The sequence below is a fragment of the Hippocampus comes genome, unplaced genomic scaffold (genome assembly GCF_001891065.2).
Source record: "Hippocampus comes isolate QL1 unplaced genomic scaffold, H_comes_QL1_v1.1 scaffold127, whole genome shotgun sequence".
Lineage (NCBI taxonomy): Eukaryota > Metazoa > Chordata > Actinopteri > Syngnathiformes > Syngnathidae > Hippocampus > Hippocampus comes.
This window is the reverse complement of record NW_017805500.1, coordinates 207,336-232,833: the sequence shown is the minus strand read 5'-3', so window position 1 is coordinate 232,833 and position 25,498 is coordinate 207,336. Positions and strand designations below refer to the sequence as shown.

The 25,498-nt window shown below is 45.6% G+C and overlaps 3 protein-coding genes across 8 annotated transcripts in view; all 3 read right to left on the bottom strand.

Annotated features, from left to right (window-relative positions):
- Nucleotides 1-888: 888 nt before the first annotated feature.
- Nucleotides 889-2,399, bottom strand: yeats4 (YEATS domain containing 4). Its single transcript, XM_019877041.1, has 8 exons — nucleotides 2,349-2,399; nucleotides 2,150-2,269; nucleotides 1,994-2,060; nucleotides 1,811-1,905; nucleotides 1,640-1,729; nucleotides 1,410-1,497; nucleotides 1,077-1,320; nucleotides 889-973 (listed from the first exon to the last, which is right to left on the bottom strand). The coding sequence occupies exons 1-7, from the start codon at nucleotides 2,397-2,399 to the stop codon at nucleotides 1,151-1,153; spliced, it is 681 nt and encodes a 226-aa protein (XP_019732600.1). The 3' UTR covers nucleotides 889-973; nucleotides 1,077-1,150.
- Nucleotides 2,400-4,593: 2,194 nt separating this feature from the next.
- Nucleotides 4,594-13,149, bottom strand: cpsf6 (cleavage and polyadenylation specific factor 6). 5 transcript variants are annotated; one of them, XM_019877040.1, is made up of 11 exons: nucleotides 12,775-13,143; nucleotides 11,328-11,537; nucleotides 11,126-11,229; nucleotides 10,895-11,040; nucleotides 10,620-10,799; nucleotides 10,038-10,121; nucleotides 9,316-9,799; nucleotides 9,118-9,233; nucleotides 8,875-9,025; nucleotides 8,574-8,772; nucleotides 4,594-5,221 (listed from the first exon to the last, which is right to left on the bottom strand). In XM_019877040.1, exons 1-10 carry the CDS (start codon nucleotides 12,832-12,834, stop codon nucleotides 8,586-8,588), a joined length of 1,722 nt encoding a protein of 573 aa, XP_019732599.1. In that variant the 5' UTR covers nucleotides 12,835-13,143; the 3' UTR covers nucleotides 4,594-5,221; nucleotides 8,574-8,585. The 5 variants fall into 5 exon arrangements, with proteins under 5 accessions (XP_019732599.1, XP_019732598.1, XP_019732596.1 ...); XM_019877039.1 differs by having other exon boundaries at nucleotides 10,886-11,040; nucleotides 12,775-13,142; XM_019877037.1 differs by having other exon boundaries at nucleotides 4,594-8,479; nucleotides 8,574-9,025; nucleotides 10,886-11,040; nucleotides 12,775-13,149.
- Nucleotides 13,150-13,589: 440 nt separating this feature from the next.
- The window catches only part of cacna2d4a (calcium channel, voltage-dependent, alpha 2/delta subunit 4a), a 29,500-nt gene continuing 17,591 nt past the window's right edge, over nucleotides 13,590-25,498 (bottom strand). For both annotated transcript variants that reach the window (XM_019876988.1, XM_019876987.1), the window contains 12 exons: nucleotides 17,429-17,490; nucleotides 16,646-16,660; nucleotides 16,374-16,418; nucleotides 16,201-16,263; nucleotides 16,037-16,107; nucleotides 15,833-15,908; nucleotides 15,672-15,724; nucleotides 15,425-15,480; nucleotides 15,112-15,232; nucleotides 14,611-14,726; nucleotides 14,147-14,229; nucleotides 13,590-14,070 (listed from right to left, as the gene is read on the bottom strand). In XM_019876988.1, coding sequence (XP_019732547.1) covers nucleotides 13,978-14,070; nucleotides 14,147-14,229; nucleotides 14,611-14,726; nucleotides 15,112-15,232; nucleotides 15,425-15,480; nucleotides 15,672-15,724; nucleotides 15,833-15,908; nucleotides 16,037-16,107; nucleotides 16,201-16,263; nucleotides 16,374-16,418; nucleotides 16,646-16,660; nucleotides 17,429-17,490 — 854 coding nt within the window. In that variant the 3' untranslated portion in view covers nucleotides 13,590-13,977. The remainder of the gene's footprint in view (nucleotides 14,071-14,146; nucleotides 14,230-14,610; nucleotides 14,727-15,111; nucleotides 15,233-15,424; nucleotides 15,481-15,671; nucleotides 15,725-15,832; nucleotides 15,909-16,036; nucleotides 16,108-16,200; nucleotides 16,264-16,373; nucleotides 16,419-16,645; nucleotides 16,661-17,428; nucleotides 17,491-25,498) is intronic.

Genomic DNA, 25,498 nt, shown 5'->3' with positions numbered 1-25,498 from the left:
ACACCGGTGTCCGTTAGAGAGCGCAGTTGTGTCTAATCAACTTTCTGGTGTGTTCAATTACAAATGTTTGGATATTTTTCTTTTACCTTTTTTTTTTTACTCGACGCTCATAATTTTTCATGTACACTCGCTCGATACACAAGGTGGAATGAATTTATAAAACTGACACAAAATTAAATCACCATTTGAACAAATAAGCAAACAAGTGTGGGATGATTTGATGGGAAAACAATGAGACTCACCTGCATTGAGTCATTCCTGTCACAGAAGTCGTCGGTCGAGGCGCATTTAGCTGCACTTTTGTTTCAAACAATTACGAATTTTACAAGTCATTCGCCCGTTTAGTGTATTGGGTGTGTGAGGAGAATCAACAGTGTGCGTTCATCGAAAGTAGAAACCGGAGGGAAGCTTCCGGTTGCTATGTCGCATTCAGGGACTGCAGGAATTCGTAACTTCAAGACTAATCACAATTTTGATCGGAATTTTACGTGAATCGAAAGTAGAAACCGGAGGGAAGCTTCCGGTTGCGATGTCGCATTCAGGGACTGCAGGAATTTGTAACTTCAAGACATCACAATTTTGATCGGAATTCAACGTGATATTTGAAGCAAAAAGTCGTTACACGTAATTTTTGTAACTTTATTGACAGCATAAGTATTTAAAAAAATATATTGAGTTCCCCTGAACTGAAGAAAAAAGGAACCTGGAGTGAGACAAGGCTCGAACACAAACGGATCAGATAATGGTGGATAGAAAGGGGCGGGCACTACAAAATAGACAGATGATTGGACTTGTGTATGACCCATCAATGGTGGGTCATACACAAGTGCAGCACAAGCAAAAAGTAAAAATTAAAAAAAAAACTATTAAAAAAAGACTTTTTTTTTCTAATTCATAAATGCAAGTATGGGCATCAATAACCGACCTTTACACACTTTCATATTGGTTACATATTGACTGGTCCCACGTGAGCGGTCATACACAAGTGCAGCACAAGCAAAAAGTAAAATTAAAAAAAAAAAAACTATTAAAAAAAAGACTTTTTTTTTCTAATTCATAAATGGTCCCACATAAGGCCGCCTGAAATTATGATGGCATGCTAACGGCTCATCACGAAAAAAAAACAGTTTTTGTCAGGTGTGGCCATCAATCAGTGCTCCTTGTGGTCTCCGTCTTCCTCCAGTTTCCTGATCTCCATCTTGAGGTAATTTATGTTCTCCCTGCTCGCCTTCAACTTGTCTTTCAGCTCGGTGATCTCCTGACTGGTTCTCTTCTTGGCCGCCTCCATTTTCTCCTTGGTCCTCTGGTCCAGCTCACCGACTGAGCGGTGCCCGGATTACACACATATAATTAATAAAAATTATTATTTTTGATAATTAACACAATATTTGAAGTTGGTATGGACGTACACTCTGTTTCGTGCTTGTAAGCGCCCAGTGTGAGTTGCCTCGATGTGGTCAGGAGCTGCTGCATCATGGCAGTCGGATCTTGGAAGATCTGAGGAGAAGGGCTTCATTTAGTTCGGCCATAGCCTTGTCTAATACAAAAAGTGGTTTGCCAGCCTCCTGTGGCATCTAGAGGCAATTGCAAACCTTTGGGGCTGGCCGTCAAATTCCTTGGATTATTCTACGAGACTCACCATTTCATCATAGAATTCCGACACGACCGTTTTCTTCGGCATGGCGCTGGAGTCGGACTGGAAGAGCTTCAACAGATGGTAAAGAGTCACCTGGAGAAGAAAATATTTTAGAAGCTTTGCAGTGCACTTCTCTAAAATGTCTGTGTATATTTTTGAATTGTTGGCCCTCACAGATCTCTCATTGGGGTCAATGAAGACGATCTTGATGGTGATCTCAAACTCCCCCCAGCCGGTCTCTGTGATCTCGTAGGGGGGCTTGGTCACCACTGACAGGATGACAGTAAAAAAAAATGTCCCTTGTCTCAAATCAAGTCAAAAATGACCCAAAGGACAATTCTCAACACGCCAACGAACCTCGAAGTGGGTTACCATAGCTCTCGTGCAGCTTGAATTGGATCTTCTTCACATAAGCTGACATATCCTATTGAAAAGCAGCACAAAAATCTTCTTTATTCAAATAATAATAATAATAATAATATCCGTGCAGTGAGTACTAGAATGCCGCCTTGCCTCATTTCTGTATGGTTTAACATAGACGGACCACTGATGAGTATGCCCATCTTCCTCTCGCTTCTTCCCAAAGTAGCGAGCGACGTTCCCAAACACGATCGGCTTCACAATAGTAACTCCCTGCACACAAGTGACACACAATACACAAACAGAAGTCCGTGCGAAATGAATGAGAACGGACGACGAGATCCTTGTTTACCTTAACACGCCCACCGGAATCTGGACCAAATTCGGTCATCTTTTTAAACATATTACACAGGAAGGGACGTTAAGTAGACAGCCTGAAAAGACTTTAAAATTTTTTTGCTCTACGAAGGACTCGGTCATTGATTACGCTTGTCATTTATTCAGTTATTGTCAAACCGGTGAGTTGCTACCGGAAGTGCAAGCATATTTTATGCCCGGTGACTGCGAGATGCCCGCGGACAGTTGTTCCGTCTTTGAGAGCGTCGTCGACATCACCTTGTTTTATTTATATAATTTGTTCAGAAATAAGTCATAATATTCAGATATTTTCAATTTCAATGCTTGACAATTTTAATGCGTTTATCCGGTTGTTCAGCGTGCCGCCCCAGTAGAATACTTATATGACTGATACACCCACTCGATTTCCGGAAGTGCAATCTCTATATGGCCGTAGTCAGTAAAAAGACAAAGGAGAATGATTTCGAAAACAAAAAAATATATATACACACATATATATATATATATAATATAGAACAATAATAATTAACTTATATATCTCATACAGTACTGAGTTGATTTTAATTTTATTTAAGTACCCATTTACTACAGGACGAAACGGAAATGCAATGGCCGCCTGCGAGGGAAAAATGTAAACAAAACAATTCTTCATATTGCACCATAATCTGAAATTTCAGTTTACACACGGAATCAGTATTCCACTTATTAAAATAAACTATGAAAGACTAATAACGCGAGGAAAACGTTTTTTAAAAATGCAGTTACACATTTCACAAGACCAAACTAGATCATTGAAAAAAAAACCCTGTAGTTTTACAAAAACAAAAAAGGCACAAAATCCAAATTAATTTTAAAATTTTATTGCTGGATCTTACCACAAAAGCAGCCTCACAGGTCATTCATTGGAATGAAGTTAAAAATAGCTCCTGTAACTACTAAAAACAGAGTGGTGTCATGGGAGTTTGATTGGATCATATATTGCTTTACAGTAATTCCTTTCGATGTTTAAAAATACATTTATGCTATATTGCTTTGCAAATATTACATTCAACTGTCTACTCCACGATTCAAGTATGATTCATTACAAAAATAGACTAATAGCACCTGTCTGCTTCTCTTCTCCATCTTGTGTAAACCTGCAAACACTTACCTTGTGCACTGTTTGGGGGGGGGGGGGGGGGGGGGGGGGTAAAGAGGTCACATCAAGCTATCTGACCATGTATACACACACACACACCTCTATACAGTATCAACATACACTGCAGAACTCTGAAAACACAAATGAGGATGCGCATGGGTGGAACAGGACTCCCCTTTTTTTTAAAGCAAAAGTGATAAATCTTCGCAACTGTGTTTACAGTTAAAACACATGATCAGCATGTGAACATGAAACACTGCCAGGACAATACAATACAGACGAAGAGTATCCAGTACTTTAAGTATTTTGTTACAATTTTTTTTTAAAGAGCGTCAGCAGTGGTCCACCACCCCCCCATATTACACCGTTTTGGGATGACATTCTGTGCAAGAATTGGAAAGCTCCGAGGATGACTTTAGGGGGCATGTACATGAATATAAAAACATGCATGTTGGAATCAACAAAAATGAATTGGACAACAAAACAAGCACATGGAAAAAACGACAACAAAAGGAGTCTAACAGTTGAACAATAACAGGGAGATCAAGTGGACAAACAGAAACGGGGAAGGGTTAACTGGTGGTCCCTTTTTTTCCCCCACTGCTTTGTGTTACATTTGACAATAAAGTTGAATCCAAAATCCAATTTCGAAAAAGTGTGACACTCATTACGTTGACACCCAAACATTTGGCTTTCAAAGCTAAAAGCCACCGCCTATGGCGTAATATATGCAACACATCAAAACTTGAGCAGACTTGAGAGCAGCTTTGAGGCCATGTGCATTATTTCTAGGGAAAATTATCCCCCCAAAAAATAAATCAAAAGAGGATTTGCAATGAACCTGGTGGTGACTCTTCAGTGCAATTACACACCAAATATATATAAAAAAAAACCCCAACAACAACAAAATGATGCATAGTTTGGATCAGGCTTGAAAATGACGATGTCGACGCGGATTTACATTGTCGCCGTTACAACAAGAGTACATTCCATCTTACCTTGTCAATAAAGGCATCATCCATTCACTACTGGCTACAACAGAGTTTATATGATAAACACTTTTCAGTACATTTAATATAAATGAGCCACTTCCGACAGTGTGTACCTCAGTAAACATGTTTTATTACACCATCTAGTCTTAATCAAAAGCAGAGACATGTACAAACATTCTAAGCACGGCTGGAGGGGGGGGGGGGGGGGGGAAAGGAGTGAACGATGGAAAAAGGAAGTGGGGTGGGGGAAGACAGCAGACATGTATCCTATTATAAAAACTCCTCTCTCAACCGAGCGCACGCAAGGACGGCGCGCGGGAAAACAAACCAAAGGATGTTAGCGCTAAGTTAAAAAGGAAAGGTGGACCATTTCATTGTTTGTCGAGAGAGACGAGACAGAGAGAAAAACAATCACAAAAATAAAACGCCATAAAAAAAAAAAAGAGCTGAGTGGGAAAGATTTTCCAATTACCATGAGTTGACGTTTGGGATAGCCTGACACACGAGAAGGGGAAGGGGAGGGGAGGTGGCGGCGGAAGGGGGTTGTCCTCCATCCAGTCTGCACACTAGATGAACAGACAAGAGGGAAGAATGGGCAGAGGAGATGGAAGGATGGCGGTGGAGGACGACGACGAAGAGGCGGCGCTGTGTCCACTCATGCAGGTGGTGGTGGTGGTGGTGGGGCGAGGGGCTGAAGTCCGTCCTCCTTTTGTCCATCCGTCCATTGGTGTTAGTGAGCTGAAAGGTGTCAAAATGGAGGGTGGAGTTTGGTCTCGAGGCAGCGCAATGGTCAACACTCTCTCCCTTCACCATACAGCTCCAATACGACACATATTTGCGATGAACATTTTTTTTTTTTTTTTTTTTAGCGGACATGCACACGTGAGGCCAACAAAATCCAACTGACCGGGAATAGCGAGTAAATGCAATAAAAAAATATATAAACTGTAGTAACCACTGTCCCCGAAAGGGTTAATAAATTAAAAAGTGTGCCGGGCGCAACCCCGACATGGCCGTCCAGTGGCTTACAACAATATTTGGGCCCCCTTGAACTTTTTGAGCCTATTTCAGGGTTTAAACAAGGTCATCAAAGTGGAAATTTGGGGGGAAAGAATCCACATCAAGCGGGAACACAATCGTGAAGCCGAATGAAATATTTTGAAATGTTTTTACAGGTAAAGAAAAAATGAAAAGTTACGGCGTTGATGATCGTGACCGTAGCTTGACATGATCCAAAAATGACAGCACCCCCAAAAAGACTTTATCGTTAACTCCAGCGGCTTGGACTACACACCCCACGACCGTGCAATCAACCAGAGCAACTTTTTACAAAAATATATATAGAAATAAAATAAAAATGTGACTTTACAGACTTTTGTCGTCTCATGTTGCTCAGCCCTACATCACTCCTTGACTTCAGTATTATCAATGCGCCCCGCCCCGTCAGGTTTCTAAATATTCCTTTCAAAATGGACACGCGCGCACACGCACAGAGGTCACCCACAAGGTCAGTCAAAACCATGTCACATCCTGTTTCACAGCACTATTAAAACTGTTTCAAAAAGCTGAATCCAGACAATAGTCAGCGCCGTCCGTCCCTGTGATGCAACTGGCTCAAAATGAATGGTTGTCGATGACAAAAAGCGCCCAGACTGCTTTTGAACCTTGCTTAGCTGATTAAAAAAAACATTTTTTTTTCCACAATTGTACATGTCAATGTCAAAGCGAACGGCGTCCGTGCTTGCGTCACAGGGAGGACATTGCAGAACAGCGTGGAAACAGTGGACACCCGAATGAACAAAGACGGCACTAAATTTGGTCAACAAACAAGAACCATTTTGGAGCGTTTCCTCTGTAACTGCGGCAGGGACGTCGATATGAATTCACTATTTACCCAACACACATCATTTAAAAAAAAAAAAACCCATTAAAAATATGTGCATGACCTCGTGTCCACTGGGAATCTCTCATCCAACAGATCAATGGTGCCAGTTCCAAGTACTTACGCCCCCGACTGAATGTCAAGAACCCAAACGGACGACACTTTGCGGCTCCTTTCTGAACTGAATTATTTTTTTGTTGTTGTTGTGTTGTGCAAGAGGTTCTCAGTGGACACAAAGCCAGACTTTTCAGGAAAAAGCGAGCTGGCAGAACCGAGATGAATGAATCAAGTTAACGCCACGCCGGGCAAGAATGTTCAGAGCACATGAAAGCGGCGTAACTTACTGACTACATTCTTTGGACAGTGAACTGGCTCCAGTTCGGCATTAAATAAAACAAAAAAAAAAGTTCCAGAACCAACACGGGGGAATGAATATACATAACGTTTTTACAAATACTGTTCGCCCCACCAAGAAATATAGATTTCAACATTACAGAACAAGACAATACTTTCACAAGACACAAATTGGTCAGGGTGAGCCAATCACGGGAATTTATGATAAAAACCAGGACATGTTCAATTTTGTACTGTCGGGTCTTTTTTTTTTTTTAACGGTTCACCACATTAGATGACAATCGCAGAGTAAATCAGACAGTATCAATGCAGATACCGTATTTTCACGACCACACGGCACACGGTAGTAAAAGTGAGTTACATTGTATTAATAGATGCAGACATGGCGTATGCTAGCTTAAAAAATACGGTCACACGCATGCTAACTTATATTTTTAAAAATGCAGCGGGACCTAAACTGAGCTCTGTGGTACTTTATTGAAGTATTTCACAATGTCGTCATGTTATAATTGTTTTTTTTTTAAATCAAACCTCAAATCCATCAAAGGCCTAATCTTCGGTATCGGAAGTTCACAATCAAACGCGGCAGGTTCCCCTTGCGAGGTGCGCGGCTCCCCACAAATGATTGCAGCTTTTGTGAACGGCGCGAGCAGACACGCTGGCCTGAGCATCCACAATCGTTACTCTCTCCCAGTCTGAGCAAAGCCGCATTCGCCATTGACGTCACCGCGGCTGTTTCTGTCCATTACCATGGCAACCAGGCGCAACAATAAAGCCGACTTCGTGCGCCACATTGTGCGTATCGCTAACGCGTGGGTCACCTTCTTCTCGACATCGTTGATGACGAACGTGAACGGCACCTCGTCCATGTTGGCGAGGTGGTGGGGCCCGGATGCGTTTGTCGGCCATCTTTTTGTTGTACGTCAAAATATATTTGCCCCTCATCGCTTGCCGTAGCCCAAACAGGTACATTTTTACCCCGGATGGATAGATGGCGGCATTTCACACGAGGCGACCCGGACTATTCGGCGCCCCCTGTCCATTTTGGAGTGAAGTGAAGACTTTGAAAGGCGCCTTGTGGTCGTGAAAATACGGTAATCACCTCGGAATGGAAGAATCGCATCATCACGAGGAGCATTCAGTTATGTTAATTTGATTCCCATTTGGCAGATGAGTGACTATTTTTTTTTATATATAAATGGCCTTGCTAAGGGGAACTTAAAAAAATGAATAAAAATGAAACGCTGTCATCAGAACACAAACCGTAGCCCACTGACTTACATCTGGGGAGGCGGTGATTGTATCATATGTATCAAATACATTAAAAAAACACATATGCAAATGAGGACAACTCAAAAGAGCAAACAACTGTATATCGTCACATATGAATTAAAAAAAAAATGTCGCATGTCGCTTCGTTCCACAACACAACCACATTTGACTCCTGGAGAAACTATTTGGTCAACTGGTATGATCGGCTGCTCCAATCGATCATTTTAGCCACTCATTAGAATTTGCATGTATTGAATAAGCAGCCTGATATGCCCGTAGACCAAAAAAATAAGCCTCCAAAAAAAAAAACAATTGCATAGATGCAAGATATTTCCTTTTTTTAAAGCAAAAGCACATTTTTTTTAAATTCTGACAATCGTCATATTGGCGCTTCGACACATCATGACACCCGCGTGACAACTGGCAAGCAAAAATGGATCCACTTGAAAACTTACCTTGCACTTACCCGCTAAAGTCAAAACGTCCTTCTTCGTTGACCAATCAGGGTTATCAATAAAGTAATTCCATTTTTACAAAGGATATTATTATTTTTTTTTTCCAGACAGCTATTGTTACACCCACCTCATTTGTCCATTAGCGGTGTCGATACTCCCTCTCCCGCTCCCTCTCGCGGTCTCGGTCGCGGTCCCTCTCGCGGTGGCGGTCCCGCTCGCGACTGCGTTCGCGGTAGTAGTCCTCATGCCGCTCGCGACTGCGAGACTTGTGCCGTCTGCTCTTTTCCCTCGAGCGGCTGTGGTCGCGCTCTCTGGAACGCTCTCGCCTGCGTTGGGGGGGAGCGACGAAAAGATCAAGCGCGAAATGAGACGCGGCGGGGGAGAAGTCGCATTCGAATTCAAGCTCATGAAAAAAACGAGATCTGGACCTGGTGGAGCCGTAACTTTTGGACTCGATTCCGTGGAGGCAGTCCTGAAGCGAGCTTATGAGGACCTTGCAGCGGTCATCCGCCGATACTTTGGACTGCTTAATCAGACTGATGGCGGTGACCAACGTCTCGATGGCGCTGCCGTAGTCCGCTGGAGACGAGAGGGGGGTGGGGTTAGGGGGGCGGGGTTAGGCCTGCCGTCAAAGCGACGCCCCGCTTCTTGCGTGCAATCGCGCTCACTACCTGCGCTGGCGTCGGACACGGCTCTGGAAATGGCGCTGGAGGAGATGGCTCGGTTTCTGTTCATGATCTCCTCGAATTCCGTCTCGCTCAGAGGGGTCCGGGATGACTCCATGTCACTGGGAATTCACGCACGCAAAAAGATATTCAAGTCAGCGTTGCCGACGGAAACCGGCGCATCTTTTTTTTTTTTTTACTCACCGGCCTCCAGGACCATAGTCTCCTCTTTCATATGGTGGCGGGCGTCCATATGGATCGTTTGGTCCAGGGGGACCCCTGCTGTCATTGGGGGGCATGTTATTGCCACCCGGCGGGGGGAAGAAGGCGGGATTGACATGGGGAGCAGGCGGCGGCCCGCCAGGAGGAGGACCTCCCAAATGAGGAGGCGGAGCCAGAGCCAAGGGGGGCCCGATGGGGCCAGGGGGACGCGGCGGGAAGGGTCCTGGAGGCGGAGGGCCTTGCTGGGGCGGAGGCGGTCCGGGAGGTGGACCGTAGCCGGGAGGCGGGGGCCCCGGAGGCAGGGGTCCTAATGGCGGCTGACCAAACTGACCAGGGAAGAGAACGGGGGGAGGCGGCCTGTCCCCACGGTTGGGAGGACCGAGGGGTAGGGGGAGGCCCTGGCCGGGAGGTGGTCCTGGTGGGCCAGGGGGGCCGGGAGGGGGACGTGGGGGTCCCTGGATCCCACCTAATCACAATATGGAGCAAAAATAAATGTTAGGGGCCTTTCATAAGGCATGTAAGTCTGCTGGCTAATAAGCTAAAAAAATAAAATAATGTGTCTACACTTCACGGTGGCAGTTCAAGCGGTCCACAGTCACGACTGCAAACTGTGCTTCGAAACACATTCAGGCATTGATCCACGGTTCGACTTTGAAGCCGGGTCAAAGGAGGGAAATGAGTCAAATGAAAGCGAGGCGTTTCACCTCTGTCACGCCAGCTCCCGGGATTGAAATTCAGATCCAGGTGGCCATCTTGGTGACGAATCAGATCAGGTCTCATCCCTGAGCCTAACGGGGAGGAGAAAGCAAACCAAATCAAAACCAATGCAAACTTTCCCCACTTTCCTTCATCGCTTTTTGTAGCCGGGCATCGCGAGGCGCCGGCCACTTCGGAGGCAGGCCGAGAAATCAGTTCCCTCCTACTGGAAGCATGCAGGCAACCAGGCAAGATTGGAAGTTAAAAAAAAAAAAAAAAAGTTGGGAGAATGGCAGCTGCGGAAGATGATTTATTTACAGGAGGCAAAGAGGTCAAAAACAAACCAGATGGGGGGGAGGAAGCCTTTGCACAGGAAGAGGGAAGCTGTAAACATTTCCCAGGAGAAACACACACAGTAAGTCACGAGCCTTTAAGCTGTATGAGCATAACGCCGGACAGAAAAAAAAGATTTCATTTGATAATCAGACCTGGGGGGGTCAAGCTCAAGCTTGACGCAACAAATTTCGTTCGTGTTGAAGAAACAATAAAATAAAAAAAAAAAAGAAGCCACCTCCATCTCACTAACTGACCAGGGAAGTGAGGCGGCGGCCCGCCGGGCCCAACACCACCCGGGAAGCGGTCTCCTCCGGGGCCGCTGGGTGGTCCAGGAAACCTGCCTCGACTTCCTCTGCTGCCCATCGGAAACCCGGCGCGCCCTCCGCCCGGAGGCCCGGCTTTCCCTTCACCCGACATCTGGCCCGACTGCGTACCTACGTGAGGCAAAAGTACGTCGTCGTTTTTTTAAAAAAAAGTTGCATTGCCCTTCTCTGTATGATGGCTGATGAATTGGACTTACTGTGCTTACTTTTACGGGACTGCATCTCAAATTGACTGAGAGACTGCTTGTTGCACGGCGCCACGATGGGATTCTGACCGTGCAACTCCCTCTTGGACAAAAGCTCCATCAGCTTCCGAGATGAGCCCTCCGAGCCCACACACACCAGGGCAAACCTGGCGGGACAAATAAAAAGGTAGAGGCCATAAATCTTAAACCCGCAGGGTAACTCGTGACAATATTAACACCGGGGACACTTACCCTTTGGATTGCCCGTTGGCTCTGTTTTCAAAGAACTTGATTTCCAACACATCTGTGATGCCTATTGAGCGAATCGCTTCCGTCAGGTCCTCATCTGTTGTCCACTGTGTGTAAAAAAAAAAAAAAAAACCCAGCCGTGATTCAAATTAGGGCTTGAAGTGATGAACCAAAAACTTAAAAAAATAAATGTTATTCCACTCACCCATGTGAGGTTCCCAATGTACAGGGCGATCCTTTTCCCGGAGTAGGTGTACACAACATTGGGCGGAGCGGCCTTGCCTCCGTCAGAGCCCCCCTGGGGGGGCAGCGAGTCCAAGTAGTCACGATCCTCTGGCGCGTCGCCATTATTAGCTGACGGGGAGATCACATCGTCGTACAGGTCGATCTGCTCGTGAACGGGGTAGTCGGCTTCCTGAAAGAGTAGAGTATTCTGATTCGGTCCCAGTGCGGAAGTTGCACATTCTTTGATTGAGTGCTTGTGTATTTTAAATAAACTGTTGATGAGTCTGAATAGTTGTCGATATGTCCCGTGATTGACTGCGTGTGTGAGCTGCCTTTCACAAAAGGCCTTGCTGAGGTTAAATGGGATGGAACATAGACGGATGGCCATTTTTTGGGGGTCACTGATGGCCTGTCTTCAAGACAAGTTTCTCCTATGGCAGACCAAATCAAATTCAAATGCAATTCATTGTGTGCTACTTAGGCTTTATTTTCTATTCGCAGCGCTTGGTGCTATTACTGTTTTCTGTGTTATCGACTAGCTTATGATTTGATTGTTGTATTAATTATTTTTGCTCTGTGTACAGCGCTTTGTACACAGCGGTGGTTGTTTTCAAGCGCTCGATAAAGGCAGTTGAGTTGCGAATTTATATGCACAATGCCATGCACATATGAATAATTACTGCAAGACTGAAAATTGTACGCTAAAAACACCTTACAGAGATGTGTATCCTAATAAAGTATTTTGAGCCGTGTTTGAAGAATATTAACGCAGAATTTCCGCATCAACTCTAACACTCACACGCACGCATACACAAAAGCCTGACTTTTGAAAATAAAACAACTCATTTTCTGATGTAAAATACATATACATAGTTACTGTTGTGTAATCAACGCACAATGCGCAAAAAAACTAACTTGGGTTGCCTTTTGTCGTTGTTTTAGTGGAGCAACATCAAGCTACGCGGATAATAAAAGCGATTTTGTTTGGCTTTGTTAGCCTACCATTGGCGGCCATGCTCGGGCCGTAAAACTACAACATCAATGAAAAAACGGAGACAGATTGCTTGATTGGAAACGTATCCGGGAGAACGAAATAAACGCGCATTGATCGTTAAGTCTCGCACGAAGCAGAATTCCATAAATGTAAATGATTGCTACTCGAAACCGATAACTGAGGGAGTTAACACCACTGCGAATGACGGCCTTGTGCGCGAGAGGAAAATGGCAGAGCAAAAAAAAAAAAACAAAAAACAAAAAAAAACAGCAAGATATTTCTCCTTCGCGAAAGGCGGAGTGGACGGGAAATAAACATGAGGTAATGCTTGGTAATAGATATTTCTCCTTCGCGAAAGGCGGAGTGGACGGGGGGAAATAAACATGAGGTAATGCTTGGTAAAGCAAAAAGGGTGTAGATTGCGATAAAATACCTGGCTGAACTCCTCCTCGACGTCGGCGTAGATATCGATGTGATCCACACCGTCCGCCATTTTCCTCTGGCGCCTCGCTCCACAGAGCAGCCACCAACAATGTGGGCGGAAAAACAGCGCCCCTTTGGCCAGTATAGGAATTGCAACGCACAATCGCTAACACTGGTCAGCATCAACAAAACAAACATGAATTATGTAAATATGATTTAGAGCGTTTTTTTCGCACGAAAGACAATGGTTCCATTCATTTCGAACTATAGGCTCCATTTTTTTTCCGCTACGCGCTATCTGCTATTGTTTGTTTTTGGCCATTTTACTCATCTACAAGCGAGTTAGCACGAGCGACTATCACTGAGCAGAAAGAGATTCTTGGTCTCTTTATTATCACACTGGCGAAACCCCGTTGGAAGGAAAAAAGACGTGGACAGGACAGCTGTTGTTTGGAGAAAAGCTTCACTCGAGTGGACACACTCAGGAATAATGTAAACAAACAAAAAAAAATTATGTTTTCTGTCTGACAAGTGCGAATACACACATTATGAACAAATCTAGCAGGTCTATTACCCGAGGTTCACAGGTATGTAAACACCAGCCGTGTGCAAAATACCCTAAAATGTTAGATTTACACTACTCATGTACAAGAGTCAACAATAAATAAAACTATGTTGTTTTGGATTATTTTAAATGAAATGACATTGGCCATAATTATGCTGATTTAAATCAATCCCATTGTATTTACAGAGGGTGCAGCCTCCTCTTAGGGTATTAATTTAAAGTATGAACCAGGTCAAGCTGATATAATAATAAGTTAGACATCAGTGTCTCTCCATTTATTTCATATATCCAAGCTCTTCCTATGCCATATGATGCGATACCATATGCATTTGCGCACAAAGGTAAATCAGAAACTCATTACTGCCCTACGGGCTCCATTACATCCGCTGGTGAGATTCATAATTCATCCGCGTGACTCATGGCAGCCACCTGCTTCTCTTTAGTCCCCCTTTCATTTGTAGAAGCAAGGTAGAGAACAGAAGTAATGGAGCGGTAGCCATAGCAACACCTGCCAATTTGCAGCAGTTGACCGAGGGAGGGAACAGTTCTTCGGGTTCTCGCGAACCAAAAAAAAAAAAAAAAAAAAGACAAGATTTAGTTGTGCTTTGTATAAAAATAAATCCACTTGTGGCACCATCGGGGTCACCATCAGGAGAGAAATGAGGCGATGGAAGGACAAACGAGGAAGAGGAAGGCAGAGAGAGATGCGGCGGATGCGCCGCCACAGTCGTTTGCATTCTCCTGAAAGGCAAAGCGTCTCATTCTGATCTTAAAAAAAACACACAAAATGTCTTTATTGAATTTTTTTTTTTTTTACCTGGGGATGGTAAGCGTGGCACGATTCGGGGCGTCTGCGGATCTTCTGGGAACGCATCCGCTCGCACTTCACTGAGGAGTTATGTTAGTGAGGGGTCAAGGATAACAAACAACGAAATCTTTGAATTTGTTTTCTTTTTTTTTTCTCAAATATATAAGGAACGTAGCACTCAATGTTTGGAAAAAAAAATACTGGTGCTCCTGTTGTGTCCGATTTGGCCACCAGGGGGAGTAACATGCAGACACAAACAAAGAGGAGTTTCACAACTAAAGTGACTCAGTGGACTGCATTAATATTACTTTTTTTTATACAGAGGATAAAGAATATATGACTGGCATTTTAACACAACTGCGCGCAATTTTGCTCGATTTCGGCAGAGCATTCGTGTTCAAACAGTGCACGGTATTACAGTGCTTGGTGTAAAAGTTTTGCGGCTGACTGGAAAATGAGTCACGAGAGGATATATTTGACTTCTTTGGGCTCCATGGTGATGGGCGAGTATTGTCTGGAGCAGTCGCAGTCGGCCTGGACCACCAACATCAGCAGGTTGCTCTGCGGGATCTGCTGCACCACAAACATCCTGGGGCACACGCAAGAGCAATCAAATGTGAACACGACTGTTATTGTCATGCCACAGCTGTACTCAAGAGGGCGCTCAGCACGCTCCATACGCTTCCCTCTTCAACTCTTCCCCTTCACTGACTTGTTTGGGACTCTGGCACTCCTCCCCCCTGCTCTATTTACCTTTTTCTCCCCCCCATACTTTCCACTCACCATGTGCTTTGTATAATCTCACGCGCCCTCGTCTAATCCTGTTTCTGCCCACTTATTTCCATCCATGCGGTTATATAAATCCAGGCAGAAGCATAGAAAATGGATTTCAGAGGGACATTTTTTGTTGTTGGTAGTATGCCTGGACGTGGGTTCGGAGAGAGCTGCGGTGCGGGATTAGAGTGAGCACTGACTTCTGGCAGCGTCCGCACTTGATGATGCTGTTGGTCTCTTTGACCGACGGCTCGTAGGCGAAGCTGGGGTACTCGGTGTCGCACGGCTGCAGGATGTCTCCTTTTTTCTTGTGCACGGAGGCTGAGGGGCGGGGGAGTAAAAAAAAGGTCAGCGGCGTTTTGATTGACAGCCTCGGTCGGTCACAATGTCATCGCTCACATGGTAAAAAAAAACAAAAACCAAACAGCTTTGCGCTTTTTGTGTACTCCATAGGAAGCAATGATAGAGTTCACAGAACAGATTTTTTTTTCCAACCCCCCTGTGTTAACTCACCATCTGCAAAGTGCTCCGTGTGCCAGAATCCACAAACATTAAACTCAAGGAGAAACCTTGTGAAGTGGAGAAAAGAAGAGAGTGGACAGAAGGGAGGGGGGTGGGGGGGGTCAATGAGCCACTCCATCATTATAGCCTCTCTGGCAGTTTTCCCCAAAACCGGGCCCTGGCCCAAAAGTTCTGTCAGGTGGTGGAAAGGACTCAACTTCAAGCCCCTGCATTGCTCGTTGCTATTAGCAACACTTACACCAGGAAGTTGGAAAGGAACCACTTGAGGGCGGACGCCAAGGCGTAGAATGACTGGAAGGAAAAACAAAACAAAACAAAAAAAAAAAAGACGACAAATGGAATTCATCTCGTCGATAACGTTGGGATCCACGTCTGGATGGACGAATCGTTTTGACATACGCTGAGAAGTGGCCGGGAGCTGCTGGTGGAGTGCGCGTTCATCTTACACATCGCCTGGTAGTCAAACAGAGACACCCTGAGAAAAGATAAAGTGACCATTGAAATCGATTTGGAAGCATCTTGGAATTTTGTATGCTTTGACTATTTACATTTCGCTTGCATCATCCCCCAAAATCGATCTCCCTGCGACGCGCGGGAAGTTACCTTTTGAACATGCCCATTCGGATCAGCGTCGCCATGACGGAGCCGTCGACCTCGCCGAAGAACCTCCCGGCCTGTCGGCAGAGACACAAAAAGGCCGGGGGGGATTGCGGTTTGACAACACTCGTACGTCAGCGGGGATATTGCTCGACCGTGCGTGAACTGACGTCAGCGCGCTGTTTGGAAATGAGGACGAAGCCGTTATTGTCCATCACGTAGCACTCCATATCCTGCGACGGGAGACAAGAGACCAGAGAAAGTGACGTGCCGAGCGGGAGCTTGAGAGCTTTCCGAGACGGGCGGCGGGAAGGTAAGTGGGCGGGCGGCGGGGCGCACTCACGAAGCTGTCACAGCGAAGAGGACAAATTCCCTCGGCGTCCGAGCACTGCGGGGCAAACGGACAACAGAGAAAGTGACGAAAATGCGTCCTCGCAGTCAAAGTGAGGCGCCAAAAGGGCAGGCGAGCGGAGGTGTTTGATTTCGGGCGCCACGCGGCTTCACTCCGGGCCTCCTGTGATGTCATTTGAATTCATTTGCCACAGCTGACGTGTGCGCGTAATCCGGTGAAGTGGAGCGTGTGAGGAGGACGAGCGGAGCGATAGATTCACTTACATCGGTGTCGTTTGGCTGCAAAGAACACAAACAGAAAAGAGAAGTTCACATCACTCGATTCGTCATGATGAGCATCGTTTTGCCCCAAAACTGGCCACACCATTAGGTACACCCGCCGCCAATCAAATACCAGGACGATTCAATGAAAAAGATTGCATTCACACATTGCTAAAGGTACATAAATCCGCGGACCGGATGCCGCCGGATCTCTCCGGTGTACCTAATGAAGTGTCCGTTTGAGGGCTATCGCCTCCCTCGTACTTCCTGCTGCATTTTCATTCTTTCAAACTCCCCCCGAGGGTGCTGAAAAACTTAAAAGTTGACTGCAGACAGGAAGCATATGAGAAACACACACATGCTGATGAGTCTGGACACTTTTTCGCACAGATGGCCGTGCATATGTCGCCCGTCCACGCGGGACTCGACACTCCTTACAATAGCCCACCCCCCACCCACAAGGAACTGGGAGTGTCACACACGCACACTTGGCTGGCGCTTTGGCGATCCATCATCGGAGGCCTCGATGCTTCTTTTCATCGCTATCTTTACCGCCGCGGGGGAGTGGAGGTGGCCGAGCATTCCAACACCTGCCGCGAATAAAAAAACGCTGCCTCGGAGGTGTGGAAGGACACCTTGTATCAGTCTTTCGCAGCTAGCCGAAACACTCTTTGATTGTCGGTCCGGTGGTGAAACAAGTTCTAATTTAGTGCTTGGGAGATATATTTAATTTCCCCCTCGAGAGATAGGTTGAGAGAGATTTTTTTTTTTTTCTTAAATACGAACCTGTGATGCGATGGCCCAAAATCTGGATTCCATCACCTCCAGAGTCATCTGGACACCAATAGCTGCAAGACAGATAGAGAAGATCGTCACTCTTCTGTGTCGCTTGATGCGATTTAGTGTCAGCTAAAATCCACGCAATCCAGAGTGACCGTGCATGCATGCCCTCTAGTGGCCGTGGGTTGAATAGCAGGCATAAAAAGAACAACAAAAAGTCCAAAAAAGGATCTGAACCAAACAAGCGGCATGTTTTGTGATGCATCGCCGTGCCGCTATTCTTCGATGCTGTGACCCGCAACGCTTTCTCAGATGCCGGTGTGTGTGTGTGTGTCTTTTTGTTTTGTTTTGGTACACGCGTGAATGAGAGGCGGCGGCTTCACCGCTTTAGTTGCGCTTTTTGGATCCGTCATAATCTCAGTCGGCATGCCGATGGATAAAAAAAAAAAAAAAATTAAAAAACTAATTGCATAAGTTCTCTGAGGAGCGCATGCACACATCCTGAATACACCCACACACACGCGCGCACACACAGAGCAGTGCGCGGGAGGATGACACTTCATATTAGCATCAAAGACTCAGCACTTTTCTCCCCCCCTCTTCCTCCCAGCATGCTTTGCGCAAGTACTCTGGGGGAAGCCTCGGCTATTCTCATACGATGACCAAAAAAAAAACAAAAAAAAATTCACCAGTTCAAGTGTGTTTTACTCATCACTATGGAAGCCATTCGGGGTATTGCTAGTAGTTTACAAATGATTACAAATATATTATTATTCAGTATATTCAATGTATATTTATATATTAGGGTTGCGCCAGTGGCGCTTTTTCTTTCCGATCAGATAAGAGTACGACATTTCGCAGAGCGTAATTTGCCACACTTTCACAAAATGTGTGTTCAAGTCATGTTGTATCGGTGTTGTGGTATCAGAGCATTTTTACAGAAACACAGTTGCAGCACAGATACCCGTGAGAGAGTATTTTATGCCACCAAATGTAAAAAAAAACCCAAACAAAAAACACTTCATCAATCAATTGAGCAATTTCAGCCGATCCACGCTTCCAATTTCTTCCACGCGTGCCTCAATACATAGAAGCATTCCTTTCAAGAGAGCGCCGTGTCAAGGACGCGCGGCAGCGCGGCGCGCTCCCGGCGTGATTTGTAATCAGCGCAGGCTTGCCAATCAAGGGGTGGCGTGCTTTCAACAGGAAATGAACTAGCGAAGGGGGGGGGTGTGGAATAAATAAGGAATGATGGAGTTAATTGCTCATTACCGCGACGAGATGCGAGGTGAAGGAGATGGAAGGATGGAGGGGAAAAGTAAGAACAGTTCTTCTCTGTCCCCAATTCTGCTTTGTAGTACGTGAACGGGAAAGACACGTTTGTATTTCTATTTCATACACATGAAAAAAGAAAATTCTGACACCCACAAAATTGCCGGGTCAAAAAAAAAAATAATAATAATTAAAATGAAACGCACAGACAGAGAGGTCTGCGGCAGAGTGTAATCAAAAGAGAAGATTAATTGATATAACGGAGGCGGGTGGGCGGGGACGAGGCGGCGGACAGGAAGTGAAGAACAAGCAAAGCACGAAAGCGGATAAATGGATTTTTAATAACGTTACGAGCTGGAAAGGCCTTTTCATTTCAAGCCGAGCGTGGCGCTTCATAATGGAGCCGGCGGCGTTTGCCCGCGCGCGCGTCAAAGGGAAGCGAGTGGAAGGTGGGGACGGCGCGCGAACACGCTTGCGCTTCATTTATATTTCATAGCCACGAAGAGCGATCGGATAATCTCGCTTCTTAATGTTCCCGAGGACACACTTTGGTGTGAGAAAGCCCCCAAAAAAAAAAAAAAAAAAAAAGACGGAAGGAATGGAGTTGCATAAGTGTGCACACCCACTTAAACTGGCGATGTGCCCATGTTCAGAATTCATCAACAACATTTCAAACTTGTTGGATAGTAAATGAGTGGAGGGCACACCTGGCAACATTTAAAGTGTCTTGAATTGACCCTGAATGAGGTTCAGGTGTTCTGGTAGGCTTTCCCTGACGTTTCGATGCTGAATATTTTGCGGCAATGCTGACGGTAATTTCAAATGATGGCACTTGAATTCTCCTGTTGCATGATCACCACCACACGCAGAAGGGATTCCTCATCAAGCAAAATCTGCCCGCGCGATGAACACGCAGCTTTTGCCAATCGACTGCGGCCCGAATTAATGAAAGTCTCCGAGCGGCGGCGGCGGAGGGAAAAGAGGGGATTTTGTGCTTTTGAAAGACTTCATAATCCCATGAACTCCGCCGCTTAATTTATCCGGCAGTGACAGCTCGCGTGGCTGAGGGAGAATCTTAAACCAGCATTCTTTTTAATCCATCATCAGGGTCACAATATGTCCCCCCCGCCCAAAAAAAAAGTGTGGTCATCGTCTAATGATCATCACACACACACACACGTATTGAGTAAAGTCCGACACGCTACGCCAAGCGATGAAAAATGCCGAAAAGTCAGGCGCAATTGAAACAGGGACTGAGGGGAAAAAAAAAAACGTTCCAAGCCGTGAATTAAGAATCTATTGATTTCAAACCCGAGACATCCGTATTGACCCGAGGCCCGTAAAAGTGTCTCATCGGTGTGAGGCCAAATCACAGATTGAAAAACACCTGTGAAGAGCAGATCCAATCTATGTGTGTGTCAAGATGGATGGTGGCGGAAACCGAAGGCTGCGCCGCAGCCAAACCTGCTGTTAATATCAAGCGCTGCGACCATTCATCTTGGCCGGTCCGATAGCTCTGTGCATTCGGGTGACTGCGGGGGAGAACTTGAGACACAATTTCAAAGTCTTTCCAAAACAACTTCCATTTTGCAAATCTTCCCCGGCAACCGCTTCGTGTGCCTCGTCGTCGCCAGGCAAATAAAGGCAGCCAAGAAATGTGGACCACTCCCCCCCACACCCCAGAAGGCCAAATTAATCAAGCTCACCTCGTGTTATCATCCGGCGTTAAAAACCTTTCCCAACGGAGTCGCGGTCGAGACGCCCGGAGGCGGCTAGGCAAGCTCGCCGGATGTCGATATTTATGGAATTTATCTTTAGCTTTTTTTTCCACCTTGTGTTCTGAGCTTGGTCCCTCAGGAAATGTGTAAATAATGGTGCGCTATACGAGCAAAAGTCCAAGGACGCGGGCAAAGTGTCACCCGTGTTTGTCTTAAAGTATCACTACTGCGCTGCCCGGAAAGGTATACGATATAAGTGGTATCGGTGTCCGAGTATCGGAACATGACAGTAAGGACGATATTGGCATCGCTAATCGTTTGAACGGAAGAGAAAATGCAGACAAGCTAGCAGCAAATGCAGACAAGCTAGCACATAGCAACTAGCTGCTAGCTTGTCTGCATTTTCCCAATCGGAGCACTCAGGCAAACTGCAATGGACATGCTTTACGGAATAAAGACTTTGGCATTGACCGCTTCGATTACAAGAGGTCAATAAGACAGCGGTTTATAAATAGCGGGCGTGCTCGAAGCGCGGTCGGCGCCCGTGACACCTGTGGTGATTGGTTGCTGCAGTCACAGCGGCGTGACAAAGTAAAGCGCTCTCAATAGACCTTGGCCCAGATGCCGAGTGGATAATAGGAAGGTGGAAAAAAAATCGAATCCAATTTTGAAAGGATGGATGCTAGGCGGAGGTGAGGCGGTGGGGGGGGGGGGGGGGGGGGGGGGGGGTCGGCGCGCCTGCAAAGTAGCCAAGCTGAGGCCACACAATGCAAACACAACACATCTTCATCCTTCAAGCCAGCCAATCGCTCGCAAGCACCTTTGGAAGACGGCGTCCTATTTAGCGAGCGGCGAAAATAGACGGAGGTTTTCCGGGAATACGCGCATGACCGGTGACACCGTGCCAACACCCACACGGCATGTTCCGTTTGTTTATGCGCACGCTGGCCGCGCTGACCAATGTGGTGTTTTTCACGAGGCGTTGGAAGCCGCAGGGGCGGATGGTTCGGAAATAGAAACCAGGCTAAAATTGCATAATTTAATGTATGAGTGCGAAATCGCCTCCTTATATGACCCCTGCTAAAATACGGTGGCTTCCAGATTGTTTCCTTGGATTGCAAAATGTTACAAAAATAAAAATAAAAATCCCCCCACGCCTCCTCCACAAAAATGTATAAAAATATGGCGCTGGAACTATACCCGAGCTCCACAGGCTTAATGGGCATTACAAGTGTGCCGTCACACAGAGAGTCAAGCGATATGAAATGATTGACTTTTCCCCGCTTGAAGGCGGCGCGCCATGACTCCAGCCCTTTAAAGATTTTCACGCCGCTCGTTCCGGGAAGGTCGCGTGTTACGGCGGCGCTTTAATAGCGCTCGCCTTGGAGCTGCCAGCCGGTAACGAACCACTCAAGGTCGCGCCGGCTGCGGCGACACGCGTTCTCCGACCAACTCGTCCGACGGGAGACAAAACAAACAAGCTGCAGCTTCTTTACCTTCGCCGGGTGTGCCAAATGATTCTCATGCTCATTAGAGCACAATGAATGCGAGGGGTGCGAACGAGGAAGGAAGCGGCCAAAGTGAATATATGCCGCGTGATACGAACATCCCACTTTACAGCCATGACTTGCGACAAATGACGCTGGAAACGCCGCATTGTGAATCGGAGAATTAAGTATACCTGCACCAATCAAATGCTATTTATTTCTTTATTTTTCAGGGGAATGGGCGGAGAAAAGTCTTGGCCTTTTTTTTGTTTTAAACATGGCGGCCCTCTGGAAATTCGACCATTTCAAGCAGCATGGGATTGATCAAAGTGTTTGTCACGTTAAATCGACTAAAAAGCGTGTCACAAAAGAGAGGAGAGATGACTGAAGTTATTTAAATTTAGAAGTAGAAGCGATTACATAATGTACACAAACACATGCAGGGTGAGATGCACACACACGACTAAATACTACTACTACTACTACTATTACTACTGAAACGCCTCATATTTTGCATATTTTTGGTCCAAAATAGGCGATGTGGGTGAAATGTTGAAAGTAATCTTTCAATAGGTAGTTTCTGTGTTTACATTCATAACGATTATGAATCATGAGTGACAGGAATTAAACGACGCACCTCCAAAATCACGACAAAAAACATGACCGCGTTCGGTTGTGGTCCTGCATACCTGCCCACTGTATATTCCCGTACACCAAAATATTGTTGTTACACAAAAGAGGAAAATACCAAAACAAAAGGTGGCTCAGACGTGCATGGCACCCACACACCCACAAACACACATATAAGCAGTCGAAGCCAGTATGACGACAGCTGCCACAGGCAATAGAAGGGAAATAATGGGAGACGTGAGCGGGGTGGAAAAAAATAAATAACGGAAGGAGGAGAAAAGCCCATGTGGCCGAGAGGGAGATTCTCATCTTCACTTGAATCAGCTGATGAAACCCACCCCCACCCCTACCCTCAACCCCGCCATCGGCCCCGCCTCTTTGTGTCTCCCCGCTCCGCTCTCACTTGACGTCTGCACCCTCTTCCCTCCACGTCCGAGCATTCCGACTCCCTCATCCTCTCTCTTGTGTCACCGTGGGAGAGCTGAGGGGCAGACAGAGGCGGCGTGTACACTTGCTATATTTGACAACACGCACACACACGCACACACACACACTCCTGACACACGCACGACTGCACAGGCATACGGAGACGAAGCGAAGGGAGGCGGAGGGAGAAAAACAGCTCTCAAGTGAAGCGCACACACACACACATACACACACACACGCACACACACACACACACACACACACACACACACACACACACACACACACGGGGATGTGCATTGAGTGCAGGAATCACAAACAGCGGCACACGGGAGGGCGAGCGTGACGCCAGCACCTTTCGCGTTCCGTCTGTGACACACACACTCTCTCTCTCTCTCTCTATCTCACCCTCTCACACACACACACACACACACACACACACACGCACACACACACACACACACACACACACACGCACACACACACACACACACACACACACACACCTCAGATGCTCACGAGCCAGCAGGGAGGACGCCACCGGACGTGTCATTCAAACAAGGACTGGATGTGAAGACGAGGATTACACATCTCCATCCTCTCTTTTCCTCCACTATATAGGCTTCCTCCCCCCCTTTCATCCGAGCGCTTTTGAGACAAGCGGGGGGGATTGTCTCGATACGTAAAGAAGGATTATTCTTGTTTTTGTCCTCACCCGGGATTTTCAACGTATGGATGCATGTTGATGATCGCCTCTTCCATTTTGGATTCTTTGAAAAATCATTAAAAAAAAAAAGCAAAAATGGGGATGATTCGGATGTGTGAGAAGAGGCAGCAGTGAAGCCGCTGCACGCTGAAATATTTAGGCAAAAAAAGGTGAGTCTTTGCATATTCATAAAGAATTTATTTTGAGCTGAAAGGATGCGCCGATAAACGCCGTTGTTTCAAGAAAATTACAATAAAGTTTGCAAAGCGGGGGATTTAAAAAACATTTTTTTTCAATGTAATATGTCACGCTTGAAACAAGTTTAGGGATTATTATAACCGCATACAAATAATCTCATCATGCTCAGTTATGACTGCCGCTGTCAAAATGTTTATGATCGTGGCTGCACACTCAAAGCCATTTTTTTTTGTAATATGAGGCGGACAAAAATCTAATCCCGCCGAAGTTCGACATGATGACTTTTTTTTAAATTGATTTTTGATTGCGCTGCCTAGCGATGCCTTCATACCAACGGCCTGATTCAATCCTCACGCCTCGAACCGAACAGCTCCCGTGTCCAATTGTCATGCGAGAAGCTCGTGTGCGCAGGCAATATAGTTTACGACTTGACTGGCACCCGGTCAGAGGTGACAAATATGTGTGAAATGTCAATCAACACTGAGGAAAAAAAACAAAACAACATTCAGCCAAGTTATTCAAATGCATCTGGACTTGAAAATCATGACCTCTATCGATCAGGCTTGGGTTTTAGTTTGACCTTCACTTTTTGTCACCATGAGATGTGATCCCAACGCTATGCACGGGGTGTGTACGTTTGGTCTTACATGTGTGTTTGGACACGTGTGCATATTTTGGCTTGTCGTACTTGTCAACATGTGCGGGGTCTGCATGTGTCAAGCTTATCGTCATGTCTTTTGGACATCTGTGCATCCAAGTATGGATGCATGTTTGTGTGTCATCTTTGGGGTTGGAAAAAAAAAAAAAAAAGCATTAAAAATTTATTTTGTGACGCTTGGCTGCACGGCTCTCCTTGTTGTTGTTGGAGCGAGCTGCATTGTTGCACAGGGGAGGAAAAAGAAAAAAAAAACTAAGTTGTGCCTAGGGCTGAGCAAGGTGGACTGGAATTTATATTACGGTGCTTACTTTATTCCATCGGGGTATATTTTGTGATATAAACAGAAGTGTAAAAATGATAACGCTCGCCTTTTTGAGGTAGGACTATACTCCCAATGTTGAGTTTGTGTCAGCAAAATATGAAAAAAAAAAGACTGCCTTCATTTTATATTACAAATCTAAATGTATTTGTGTTAAGTGAAGTAAAAAAAAAAAACAATCATTTGTTTTAATAATAAACAAGATAACATTTATGTTCTGCAAAAACAAAACAAAGCAAAAAATTATCCTGAAACATTACAGTTAAAAATGCTCTTTCATTAGCAAAACCAATTGTCTTTGATTTTTTCTTCAGCAGGGTTGTCGGTGCCTGTTGAAAGTAACGCATAAAGTAACTCGTAATCTAATTTAAGTGTTTTTAAAATCAAGTAATCAGCAAAGCAACTTAGTTCCTTTGTCAAGCTAACTTTAGCAACATTCGTTCTAAGCGGACTGTAGCACCTCAGCGCTACTTTGGGTATTTCGTTTGTCTACGTTTGCGACGTTAGCTTAGCGGTGAGCATAGCTTCTCTATTTTCTCTCCTCTTCTTCATCTCTCAAAAATACTTTCGCATATTTGCCTCCATACAGGCGAGGATAATTGAGCGACTTGTTAGCAAGTTAGCTTAGCGCCTAGCATTCTCCTGGTAGTTCCCAAGCAGCT

Excerpts from the sequence above, each read along its gene's own strand:
- cpsf6 (XM_019877037.1), bottom strand. The coding sequence starts at position 12,834 with ATGGCGGACGGTGTGGATCACATCGATATCTACGCCGACGTCGAGGAG. Across the intron at positions 10,800-10,885 it reads GTCCCGTAAAAGTAAGCACA|GTACGCAGTCGGGCCAGATG; the intron begins GTAAGTCCAATT and ends TGCCTCACGTAG. Across the intron at positions 9,026-9,117 it reads CGTGTCCGACGCCAGCGCAG|CGGACTACGGCAGCGCCATC; the intron begins GTAGTGAGCGCG and ends TCTCGTCTCCAG.
- yeats4 (XM_019877041.1), bottom strand. The coding sequence starts at position 2,399 with ATGTTTAAAAAGATGACCGAATTTGGTCCAGATTCCGGTGGGCGTGTT. Across the intron at positions 2,270-2,348 it reads ATTCCGGTGGGCGTGTTAAG|GGAGTTACTATTGTGAAGCC; the intron begins GTAAACAAGGAT and ends ACTTGTGTGCAG. Across the intron at positions 1,498-1,639 it reads CGGAATTCTATGATGAAATG|ATCTTCCAAGATCCGACTGC; the intron begins GTGAGTCTCGTA and ends CCTTCTCCTCAG.